Source organism: Microtus pennsylvanicus, chromosome 15 (assembly GCF_037038515.1).
Source record: "Microtus pennsylvanicus isolate mMicPen1 chromosome 15, mMicPen1.hap1, whole genome shotgun sequence".
Taxonomy (NCBI): domain Eukaryota; kingdom Metazoa; phylum Chordata; class Mammalia; order Rodentia; family Cricetidae; genus Microtus; species Microtus pennsylvanicus.
The window spans coordinates 36,579,087-36,593,033 of record NC_134593.1 but is presented as its reverse complement, the minus strand read 5'-3'; the positions used below and the strand labels follow the sequence as shown (position 1 = coordinate 36,593,033).

General features: G+C 47.1%; 1 protein-coding gene across 2 annotated transcripts in view; it reads left to right on the top strand.

Moving 5' to 3' along the window:
- Positions 1 to 13,947, top strand: part of Dnajc15 (DnaJ heat shock protein family (Hsp40) member C15) — a 62,738-nt gene that overhangs the window by 24,320 nt on the left and 24,471 nt on the right. For both annotated transcript variants that reach the window (XR_012907934.1, XM_075949597.1), the window contains exon 4: positions 1,235 to 1,311. Coding sequence is in view for 1 of the 2 variants with exons in the window: in XM_075949597.1 (XP_075805712.1) it covers positions 1,235 to 1,311 (77 nt within the window). In the remaining variant the exon portion in view is untranslated. The remainder of the gene's footprint in view (positions 1 to 1,234; positions 1,312 to 13,947) is intronic.

Here is a 13,947-nt window from a genome sequence, read left to right as displayed (position 1 = left end):
GACTTTCTCTAGATTGAACTGCTTTTCCACCTAGAAATTTGATAGACGCTTCAAATTTACTACATTGAAAACCATCCTCATCATATGTATTTCCCACAACTGATAACTGCTCCTCCTTTTAGCCATTAAACAGCAGTTTGGCAGTTCTAGACCAAAAATCTTAAAGCCGTTTACATGGTGTAGGTTCTCTGAAAAGCAAACTTGGGCAAAAATTGGCAAGCTGCAAGTGTAGGGAACAGTCTGTGACTCAGCATCCTTCCAAGAAAGACAAGGTTGGAGAAGCCAACTAGGTTGTAGTGCAGTCTTAACAAACCTGGCCTCACGGCTACCAAGGTTCATGTGGTTAGAAGAGGCCTATGAGATTAATGTCATCTGGGAGGTCAGTGTAGGGGCACTCAAGACCTGACCTTGGAGAGCTACGGCACTTAGCACCTCAACCAGTCTTTCAGGTCCAGGCTGCTCCACTGCTCAGTGGTCCTAAGGAGGATTCAGGACAACGCGAAACTTGTCTTCTGCATCATTTGTAACTCCTCTTTTTGTCATATCCCGTATTAGTCCACCAAGCAAACGATTGCTCTCAAAAATACATTAAAAATGTGATTGTTTCCACATCCCCAGCTCCTGCCTTGGTAGTTTATAGTCCTGTTCTTTAATTGGTCTCTTCTACCCTCTTTCTTTTCAAACTCAAACTAATCCTTCCATAACAAAGCCAAATTTTCTCATTCCACTTAGAATAGAAACCTCTTCCCATCACTAACCAGGCCTTTCACAATCAGTTCCCATTGCTTTGTAAGATTCCTAGCTTCCTAGCTCACACTCCATAGCCACCATGGCCATTTCACGCAGTTTCCCAGCCTCTCTTGGCTTTCCTGTCTGTTAACATTACATGTCCTTTCTCTGCCAGCCAGGATAAAAGCAAACAGATCCCGGCCTTAAGTGACTTGGTCAAGGCTACCCAATGAGAAAAGCTGGGGGAAAGCGTTGTGCTGATCTCTGTTTTTCAGTTATCTCAGTGGAGAAAAATGAACGCATTGTAAAGCTGAGAACATGGTTAATGTTTTTTACATTCATCTTGGTTAGTTTCATAAAAGGATCGTTGTGTAGTGCCTTCCCCATAATTTCACGTTGATTTCTAATAAAATGCATTGCTCCTACTGTAACGCTGTGAGGGGATTCAGGTCATGCTACCCCGTGCATGGAACTAATTATTTTTTGCCCTTTCTTTCCTGTGCAGAGCCTTTCATCCTACTATAAAGGAGGATTTGAGCCGAAAATGAGTAGGCGAGAAGCTAGTCTTATTTTAGATGTAAGGTAAGGGCTGCATAAGTATTTTTGTTTTGTGGCAAAGATTGTCTTGAAAATTGGAGGGGAGGGATTACAGTAAGTTTGTGCTTATATTTAAAATTCAAAAATAAAACCCAGGAGAGACATAGCACTTTTCTTTTTGCCTTTTAAAAATTGAGGTCTGGCCAGGCATAGGTGGTGCACGGCTTTAATCCAAACACTCTGGTGGCAGAGGCAGGCGGATCTCTGTGAGTTCGTGGCCAACCTGGTCTACAAAAGCTAGCTCCAGGATAGGCTCCAAAGCTGCAGAGAGATCTAAGTCTACCCATTGTGACACTGATTTCTCTCTGGACCAGTTTTGAAATTTGATGCATCTCTTTAATTATAACACATATTTCTTTTCTACTTCTGCATTTTGATATATACCATATATTATTTTACTTATTCTATTTTACTATTGATTGACTATTTATTATTAGACATTATGGGAAAAGAACTAGTGATATTGTGTGGTTACCATTAACATTAATGTCAGGATTGTTTTCTTTTATTAAAATTTACCAGAATCTGTATTCATTTGTCTTTCTTATTGTTCCTTAGAGCATATTCTCAAGGGTTTTTGTTGTTGTTGTTTGTTTTTGGTTTTTGCAGTGCTAGAAATTAAACCTAAGTAAGGTCCTAAATGTGCTCGGTAGGCATTATACCACTAACCTATGTCCCCAGCCATTAGAGTTTTGTAAACTTTATAAACTAGGCTGGCCTTGAACTCATAATCTTCCACATCCCAAATTTCATGGTTAGAGTTGTCCACTATACACAGAACGGGTTATAGTATATCATCTACTGTACACAATGTGAGATAGTAACCGTGTATTGTCCACTACATGCAGAGAGGTTACAGTGTGTCATCCACTGCACACACAGAGTTGTTACAGTGTCATCCACTGCACACACAGAGTTGTTACAGTGTCACCCACTGCACACACAGAGTTGTTACAGTGTCACCCACTGCACACACAGAGTTGTTACAGTGTCATCCACTGCACACACAGAGTTGTTACAGTGTGTCATCCACTGCACACACAGAGTTGTTACAGTGTCACCCACTGCACACACAGAGTTGTTACAGTGTCATCCACTGCACACACAGAGTTGTTACAGTGTCACCCACTGCACACACAGAGTTGTTACAGTGTCACCCACTGCACACACAGAGTTGTTACAGTGTCATCCACTGCACACACAGAGTTGTTACAGTGTCACCCACTGCACACACAGAGTTGTTACAGTGTCACCCACTGCACACACAGAGTTGTTACAGTGTGTCATCCACTGCACACACAGAGTTGTTACAGTGTGTCATCCACTGCACACACAGAGTTGTTACAGTGTCATCCACTGCACACACAGAGTTGTTACAGTGTGTCATCCACTGCACACACAGAGTTGTTACAGTGTCACCCACTGCACACACAGAGTTGTTACAGTGTCACCCACTGCACACACAGAGTTGTTACAGTGTGTCATCCACTGCACACACAGAGTTGTTACAGTGTGTCATCCACTGCACACACAGAGTTGTTACAGTGTCACCCACTGCACACACAGAGTTGTTACAGTGTCACCCACTGCACACACAGAGTTGTTACAGTGTGTCATCCACTGCACACACAGAGTTGTTACAGTGTGTCACCCACTGCACACACAGAGTTGTTACAGTGTCATCCACTGCACACACAGAGTTGTTACAGTGTGTCATCCACTGCACACACAGAGTTGTTACAGTGTGTCATCCACTGCACACACAGAGTTGTTACAGTGTGTCATCCACTGCACACAGAGAGTTGTTACAGTGTCATCCACTGCACACACAGAGTTGTTACAGTGTCATCCACTGCACACACAGAGTTGTTACAGTGTGTCATCCACTGCACACAGAGTTGTTACAGTGTCATCCACTGCACACACAGAGTTGTTACAGTGTCACCCACTGCACACACAGAGTTGTTACAGTGTCACCCACTGCACACACAGAGTTGTTACAGTGTCATCCACTGCACACACAGAGTTGTTACAGTGTGTCACCCACTGCACACACAGAGTTGTTACAGTGTCACCCACTGCACACACAGAGTTGTTACAGTGTCATCCACTGCACACACAGAGTTGTTACAGTGTCACCCACTGCACACACAGAGTTGTTACAGTGTCACCCACTGCACACACAGAGTTGTTACAGTGTCACCCACTGCACACACAGAGTTGTTACAGTGTCACCCACTGCACACACAGAGTTGTTACAGTGTCATCCACTGCACACACAGAGTTGTTACAGTGTGTCACCCACTGCACACACAGAGTTGTTACAGTGTCATCCACTGCACACACAGAGTTGTTACAGTGTGTCACCCACTGCACACACAGAGTTGTTACAGTGTCACCCACTGCACACAGAGTTGTTACAGTGTCACCCACTGCACACACAGAGTTGTTACAGTGTCACCCACTGCACACAGAGTTGTTACAGTGTCATCCACTGCACACACAGAGTTGTTACAGTGTCACCCACTGCACACACAGAGTTGTTACAGTGTCATCCACTGCACACACAGAGTTGTTACAGTGTCATCCACTGCACACAGAGTTGTTACAGTGTCACCCACTGCACACACAGAGTTGTTACAGTGTCATCCACTGCACACAGAGTTGTTACAGTGTCATCCACTGCACACACAGAGTTGTTACAGTGTCATCCACTGCACACACAGAGTTGTTACAGTGTGTCATCCACTGCACACACAGAGTTGTTACAGTGTCATCCACTGCACACACAGAGTTGTTACAGTGTGTCATCCACTGCACACACAGAGTTGTTACAGTGTCATCCACTGCACACAGAGTTGTTACAGTGTCATCCACTGCACACAGAGTTGTTACAGTGTCACCCACTGCACACACAGAGTTGTTACAGTGTGTCATCCACTGCACACACAGAGTTGTTACAGTGTCACCCACTGCACACACAGAGTTGTTACAGTGTGTCATCCACTGCACACACAGAGTTGTTACAGTGTCACCCACTGCACACACAGAGTTGTTACAGTGTGTCATCCACTGCACACACAGAGTTGTTACAGTGTGTCATCCACTGCACACACAGAGTTGTTACAGTGTCACCCACTGCACACACAGAGTTGTTACAGTGTCACCCACTGCACACACAGAGTTGTTACAGTGTCACCCACTGCACACACAGAGTTGTTACAGTGTCACCCACTGCACACACAGAGTTGTTACAGTGTCACCCACTGCACACACAGAGTTGTTACAGTGTCACCCACTGCACACACAGAGTTGTTACAGTGTCATCCACTGCACACACAGAGTTGTTACAGTGTGTCATCCACTGCACAGAGTTGTTACAGTGTCATCACTGCACACAGAGTTGTTACAGTGTGTCATCCACTGCACACACAGAGTTGTTACAGTGTCATCCACTGCACACACAGAGTTGTTACAGTGTCACCCACTGCACACACAGAGTTGTTACAGTGTCATCCACTGCACACACAGAGTTGTTACAGTGTCACCCACTGCACACACAGAGTTGTTACAGTGTCACCCACTGCACACACAGAGTTGTTACAGTGTCACCCACTGCACACACAGAGTTGTTACAGTGTCACCCACTGCACACACAGAGTTGTTACAGTGTCACCCACTGCACACAGAGTTGTTACAGTGTCACCCACTGCACACACAGAGTTGTTACAGTGTCATCCACTGCACACAGAGTTGTTACATGTCACCCACTGCACACACAGAGTTGTTACAGTGTCACCCACTGCACACACAGAGTTGTTACAGTGTGTCATCCACTGCACACAGAGTTGTTACAGTGTCACCCACTGCACACACAGAGTTGTTACAGTGTCATCCACTGCACACACAGAGTTGTTACAGTGTCACCCACTGCACACACAGAGTTGTTACAGTGTGTCATCCACTGCACACACAGAGTTGTTACAGTGTCACCCACTGCACACACAGAGTTGTTACAGTGTCATCCACTGCACACACAGAGTTGTTACAGTGTCATCCACTGCACACACAGAGTTGTTACAGTGTGTCATCCACTGCACACACAGAGTTGTTACAGTGTCATCACTGCACACAGAGTTGTTACAGTGTGTCATCCACTGCACACACAGAGTTGTTACAGTGTCATCCACTGCACACACAGAGTTGTTACAGTGTCACCCACTGCACACACAGAGTTGTTACAGTGTCACCCACTGCACACACAGAGTTGTTACAGTGTGTCATCCACTGCACACACAGAGTTGTTACAGTGTCACCCACTGCACACACAGAGTTGTTACAGTGTCACCCACTGCACACACAGAGTTGTTACAGTGTCACCCACTGCACACACAGAGTTGTTACAGTGTGTCACCCACTGCACACACAGAGTTGTTACAGTGTCACCCACTGCACACACAGAGTTGTTACAGTGTCATCCACTGCACACACAGAGTTGTTACAGTGTCACCCACTGCACACACAGAGTTGTTACAGTGTCACCCACTGCACACACAGAGTTGTTACAGTGTGTCACCCACTGCACACACAGAGTTGTTACAGTGTCACCCACTGCACACACAGAGTTGTTACAGTGTCATCCACTGCACACACAGAGTTGTTACAGTGTGTCACCCACTGCACACACAGAGTTGTTACAGTGTCACCCACTGCACACACAGAGTTGTTACAGTGTGTCATCACTGCACACACAGAGTTGTTACAGTGTCACCCACTGCACACACAGAGTTGTTACAGTGTCACCCACTGCACACACAGAGTTGTTACAGTGTCACCCACTGCACACACAGAGTTGTTACAGTGTGTCACCCACTGCACACACAGAGTTGTTACAGTGTGTCACCCACTGCACACACAGAGTTGTTACAGTGTCACCCACTGCACACACAGAGTTGTTACAGTGTCACCCACTGCACACACAGAGTTGTTACAGTGTGTCACCCACTGCACACACAGAGTTGTTACAGTGTCACCCACTGCACACACAGAGTTGTTACAGTGTCACCCACTGCACACACAGAGTTGTTACAGTGTGTCATCACTGCACACACAGAGTTGTTACAGTGTCACCCACTGCACACACAGAGTTGTTACAGTGTCACCCACTGCACACACAGAGTTGTTACAGTGTCATCCACTGCACACACAGAGTTGTTACAGTGTCATCCACTGCACACACAGAGTTGTTACAGTGTGTCATCCACTGCACACACAGAGTTGTTACAGTGTCACCTACTGCACACACAGAGTTGTTACAGTGTCACCCACTGCACACACAGAGTTGTTACAGTGTGTCACCCACTGCACACACAGAGTTGTTACAGTGTGTCATCCACTGCACACAGAGTTGTTACAGTGTGTCATCCACTGCACACACAGAGTTGTTACAGTGTGTCATCCACTGCACACACAGAGTTGTTACAGTGTCACCCACTGCACACAGAGTTGTTACAGTGTCACCCACTGCACACACAGAGTTGTTACAGTGTGTCATCCACTGCACACACAGAGTTGTTACAGTGTGTCATCCACTGCACACACAGAGTTGTTACAGTGTGTCATCCACTGCACACACAGAGTTGTTACAGTGTCACCCACTGCACACAGAGTTGTTACAGTGTCACCCACTGCACACACAGAGTTGTTACAGTGTCACCCACTGCACACACAGAGTTGTTACAGTGTCATCCACTGCACACACAGAGTTGTTACAGTGTCATCCACTGCACACAGAGTTGTTACAGTGTCACCCACTGCACACACAGAGTTGTTACAGTGTGTCATCCACTGCACACACAGAGTTGTTACAGTGTCATCCACTGCACACACAGAGTTGTTACAGTGTCACCCACTGCACACACAGAGTTGTTACAGTGTGTCATCCACTGCACACACAGAGTTGTTACAGTGTCATCCACTGCACACAGAGTTGTTACAGTGTCACCCACTGCACACACAGAGTTGTTACAGTGTGTCACCCACTGCACACACAGAGTTGTTACAGTGTGTCACCCACTGCACACACAGAGTTGTTACAGTGTGTCACCCACTGCACACACAGAGTTGTTACAGTGTGTCATCCACTGCACACACAGAGTTGTTACAGTGTCATCCACTGCACACACAGAGTTGTTACAGTGTCATCCACTGCACACACAGAGTTGTTACAGTGTGTCATCCACTGCACACACAGAGTTGTTACAGTGTCATCACTGCACACACAGAGTTGTTACAGTGTCACCCACTGCACACACAGAGTTGTTACAGTGTCACCCACTGCACACACAGAGTTGTTACAGTGTCACCCACTGCACACACAGAGTTGTTACAGTGTCACCCACTGCACACACAGAGTTGTTACAGTGTGTCATCCACTGCACACACAGAGTTGTTACAGTGTCATCCACTGCACACACAGAGTTGTTACAGTGTCACCCACTGCACACACAGAGTTGTTACAGTGTGTCACCCACTGCACACACAGAGTTGTTACAGTGTCATCCACTGCACACACAGAGTTGTTACAGTGTCACCCACTGCACACACAGAGTTGTTACAGTGTGTCATCCACTGCACACACAGAGTTGTTACAGTGTGTCATCCACTGCACACACAGAGTTGTTACAGTGTCATCCACTGCACACACAGAGTTGTTACAGTGTGTCATCACTGCACACACAGAGTTGTTACAGTGTCACCCACTGCACACACAGAGTTGTTACAGTGTGTCATCCACTGCACACACAGAGTTGTTACAGTGTGTCACCCACTGCACACACAGAGTTGTTACAGTGTCACCCACTGCACACACAGAGTTGTTACAGTGTCATCCACTGCACACACAGAGTTGTTACAGTGTGTCATCCACTGCACACACAGAGTTGTTACAGTGTCACCCACTGCACACACAGAGTTGTTACAGTGTGTCATCCACTGCACACACAGAGTTGTTACAGTGTCACCCACTGCACACACAGAGTTGTTACAGTGTCACCCACTGCACACACAGAGTTGTTACAGTGTCATCCACTGCACACACAGAGTTGTTACAGTGTCACCCACTGCACACACAGAGTTGTTACAGTGTGTCACCCACTGCACACACAGAGTTGTTACAGTGTGTCATCCACTGCACACACAGAGTTGTTACAGTGTCACCCACTGCACACACAGAGTTGTTACAGTGTCATCCACTGCACACACAGAGTTGTTACAGTGTCATCCACTGCACACACAGAGTTGTTACAGTGTCACCCACTGCACACACAGAGTTGTTACAGTGTCACCCACTGCACACACAGAGTTGTTACAGTGTGTCACCCACTGCACACACAGAGTTGTTACAGTGTCACCCACTGCACACACAGAGTTGTTACAGTGTGTCATCACTGCACACACAGAGTTGTTACAGTGTCACCCACTGCACACACAGAGTTGTTACAGTGTCACCCACTGCACACACAGAGTTGTTACAGTGTCACCCACTGCACACACAGAGTTGTTACAGTGTGTCATCACTGCACACACAGAGTTGTTACAGTGTCACCCACTGCACACACAGAGTTGTTACAGTGTCACCCACTGCACACACAGAGTTGTTACAGTGTCATCCACTGCACACACAGAGTTGTTACAGTGTCATCCACTGCACACACAGAGTTGTTACAGTGTGTCATCCACTGCACACACAGAGTTGTTACAGTGTCACCTACTGCACACACAGAGTTGTTACAGTGTCACCCACTGCACACACAGAGTTGTTACAGTGTGTCACCCACTGCACACACAGAGTTGTTACAGTGTGTCATCCACTGCACACAGAGTTGTTACAGTGTGTCATCCACTGCACACACAGAGTTGTTACAGTGTGTCATCCACTGCACACACAGAGTTGTTACAGTGTCACCCACTGCACACAGAGTTGTTACAGTGTCACCCACTGCACACACAGAGTTGTTACAGTGTGTCATCCACTGCACACACAGAGTTGTTACAGTGTGTCATCCACTGCACACACAGAGTTGTTACAGTGTGTCATCCACTGCACACACAGAGTTGTTACAGTGTCACCCACTGCACACAGAGTTGTTACAGTGTCACCCACTGCACACACAGAGTTGTTACAGTGTCACCCACTGCACACACAGAGTTGTTACAGTGTCATCCACTGCACACACAGAGTTGTTACAGTGTCATCCACTGCACACAGAGTTGTTACAGTGTCACCCACTGCACACACAGAGTTGTTACAGTGTGTCATCCACTGCACACACAGAGTTGTTACAGTGTCATCCACTGCACACACAGAGTTGTTACAGTGTCACCCACTGCACACACAGAGTTGTTACAGTGTGTCATCCACTGCACACACAGAGTTGTTACAGTGTCATCCACTGCACACAGAGTTGTTACAGTGTCACCCACTGCACACACAGAGTTGTTACAGTGTGTCACCCACTGCACACACAGAGTTGTTACAGTGTGTCACCCACTGCACACACAGAGTTGTTACAGTGTGTCACCCACTGCACACACAGAGTTGTTACAGTGTGTCATCCACTGCACACACAGAGTTGATACAGTGTCACCCACTGCACACACAGAGTTGTTACAGTGTCATCCACTGCACACACAGAGTTGTTACAGTGTCATCCACTGCACACACAGAGTTGTTACAGTGTGTCATCCACTGCACACACAGAGTTGTTACAGTGTCATCACTGCACACACAGAGTTGTTACAGTGTCACCCACTGCACACACAGAGTTGTTACAGTGTCACCCACTGCACACACAGAGTTGTTACAGTGTCACCCACTGCACACACAGAGTTGTTACAGTGTCACCCACTGCACACACAGAGTTGTTACAGTGTGTCATCCACTGCACACACAGAGTTGTTACAGTGTCATCCACTGCACACACAGAGTTGTTACAGTGTCACCCACTGCACACACAGAGTTGTTACAGTGTGTCACCCACTGCACACACAGAGTTGTTACAGTGTCATCCACTGCACACACAGAGTTGTTACAGTGTCACCCACTGCACACACAGAGTTGTTACAGTGTGTCATCCACTGCACACACAGAGTTGTTACAGTGTGTCATCCACTGCACACACAGAGTTGTTACAGTGTCATCCACTGCACACACAGAGTTGTTACAGTGTGTCATCACTGCACACACAGAGTTGTTACAGTGTCACCCACTGCACACACAGAGTTGTTACAGTGTGTCATCCACTGCACACACAGAGTTGTTACAGTGTGTCACCCACTGCACACACAGAGTTGTTACAGTGTCACCCACTGCACACACAGAGTTGTTACAGTGTCATCCACTGCACACACAGAGTTGTTACAGTGTGTCATCCACTGCACACACAGAGTTGTTACAGTGTCACCCACTGCACACACAGAGTTGTTACAGTGTGTCATCCACTGCACACACAGAGTTGTTACAGTGTCACCCACTGCACACACAGAGTTGTTACAGTGTCACCCACTGCACACACAGAGTTGTTACAGTGTCATCCACTGCACACACAGAGTTGTTACAGTGTCACCCACTGCACACACAGAGTTGTTACAGTGTGTCACCCACTGCACACACAGAGTTGTTACAGTGTGTCATCCACTGCACACACAGAGTTGTTACAGTGTCACCCACTGCACACACAGAGTTGTTACAGTGTCATCCACTGCACACACAGAGTTGTTACAGTGTCATCCACTGCACACACAGAGTTGTTACAGTGTCATCCACTGCACACACAGAGTTGTTACAGTGTCATCCACTGCACACACAGAGTTGTTACAGTGTGTCACCCACTGCACACACAGAGTTGTTACAGTGTCACCCACTGCACACACAGAGTTGTTACAGTGTGTCACCCACTGCACACACAGAGTTGTTACAGTGTCACCCACTGCACACACAGAGTTGTTACAGTGTGTCATCACTGCACACACAGAGTTGTTACAGTGTCACCCACTGCACACACAGAGTTGTTACAGTGTCATCCACTGCACACACAGAGTTGTTACAGTGTCATCCACTGCACACACAGAGTTGTTACAGTGTCATCCACTGCACACACAGAGTTGTTACAGTGTCATCCACTGCACACACAGAGTTGTTACAGTGTGTCACCCACTGCACACACAGAGTTGTTACAGTGTCACCCACTGCACACACAGAGTTGTTACAGTGTGTCACCCACTGCACACACAGAGTTGTTACAGTGTCACCCACTGCACACACAGAGTTGTTACAGTGTGTCATCACTGCACACACAGAGTTGTTACAGTGTCACCCACTGCACACACAGAGTTGTTACAGTGTCACCCACTGCACACACAGAGTTGTTACAGTGTCATCCACTGCACACACAGAGTTGTTACAGTGTCATCCACTGCACACACAGAGTTGTTACAGTGTGTCATCCACTGCACACACAGAGTTGTTACAGTGTCACCCACTGCACACACAGAGTTGTTACAGTGTCACCCACTGCACACACAGAGTTGTTACAGTGTGTCATCCACTGCACACACAGAGTTGTTACAGTGTCACCCACTGCACACAGAGTTGTTACAGTGTCACCCACTGCACACACAGAGTTGTTACAGTGTCACCCACTGCACACACAGAGTTGTTACAGTGTGTCATCCACTGCACACACAGAGTTGTTACAGTGTCATCCACTGCACACACAGAGTTGTTACAGTGTCATCCACTGCACACACAGAGTTGTTACAGTGTCACCCACTGCACACACAGAGTTGTTACAGTGTCACCCACTGCACACACAGAGTTGTTACAGTGTCATCCACTGCACACACAGAGTTGTTACAGTGTCACCCACTGCACACACAGAGTTGTTACAGTGTCACCCACTGCACACACAGAGTTGTTACAGTGTCATCCACTGCACACACAGAGTTGTTACAGTGTCACCCACTGCACACACAGAGTTGTTACAGTGTGTCACCCACTGCACACACAGAGTTGTTACAGTGTCATCCACTGCACACACAGAGTTGTTACAGTGTGTCATCCACTGCACACACAGAGTTGTTACAGTGTCATCCACTGCACACACAGAGTTGTTACAGTGTGTCATCCACTGCACACACAGAGTTGTTACAGTGTGTCATCCACTGCACACACAGAGTTGTTACAGTGTCATCCACTGCACACACAGAGTTGTTACAGTGTCACCCACTGCACACACAGAGTTGTTACAGTGTCATCCACTGCACACACAGAGTTGTTACAGTGTCATCCTACTGCACACACAGAGTTGTTACAGTGTGTCATCCACTGCACACACAGAGTTGTTACAGTGTCATCTACTGCACACACAGAGTTGTTACAGTGTGTCATCCACTGCACACACAGAGTTGTTACAGTGTGTCATCCACTGCACACACAGAGTTGTTACAGTGTCATCCACTGCACACACAGAGTTGTTACAGTGTCACCCACTGCACACACAGAGTTGTTACAGTGTCATCCACTGCACACACAGAGTTGTTACAGTGTCATCCACTGCACACACAGAGTTGTTACAGTGTCACCCACTGCACACACAGAGTTGTTACAGTGTCATCCACTGCACACACAGAGTTGTTACAGTGTCACCCACTGCACACACAGAGTTGTTACAGTGTGTCACCCACTGCACACACAGAGTTGTTACAGTGTGTCATCCACTGCACACACAGAGTTGTTACAGTGTCACCCACTGCACACACAGAGTTGTTACAGTGTCATCCACTGCACACACAGAGTTGTTACAGTGTCATCCACTGCACACACAGAGTTGTTACAGTGTCATCCACTGCACACACAGAGTTGTTACAGTGTGTCATCCACTGCACACACAGAGTTGTTACAGTGTCACCCACTGCACACACAGAGTTGTTACAGTGTCACCCACTGCACACACAGAGTTGTTACAGTGTGTCACCCACTGCACACACAGAGTTGTTACAGTGTGTCATCCACTGCACACACAGAGTTGTTACAGTGTGTCATCCACTGCACACACAGAGTTGTTACAGTGTCACCCACTGCACACACAGAGTTGTTACAGTGTCATCCACTGCACACACAGAGTTGTTACAGTGTCATCCACTGCACACACAGAGTTGTTACAGTGTCACCCACTGCACACACAGAGTTGTTACAGTGTCACCCACTGCACACACAGAGTTGTTACAGTGTGTCACCCACTGCACACACAGAGTTGTTACAGTGTGTCATCCACTGCACACACAGAGTTGTTACAGTGTGTCACCCACTGCACACACAGAGTTGTTACAGTGTCACCCACTGCACACACAGAGTTGTTACAGTGTCACCCACTGCACACACAGAGTTGTTACAGTGTGTCACCCACTGCACACACAGAGTTGTTACAGTGTCACCCACTGCACACACAGAGTTGTTACAGTGTCACCCACTGCACACACAGAGTTGTTACAGTGTCACCCACTGCACACACAGAGTTGTTACAGTGTGTCATCCACTGCACACACAGAGTTGTTACAGTG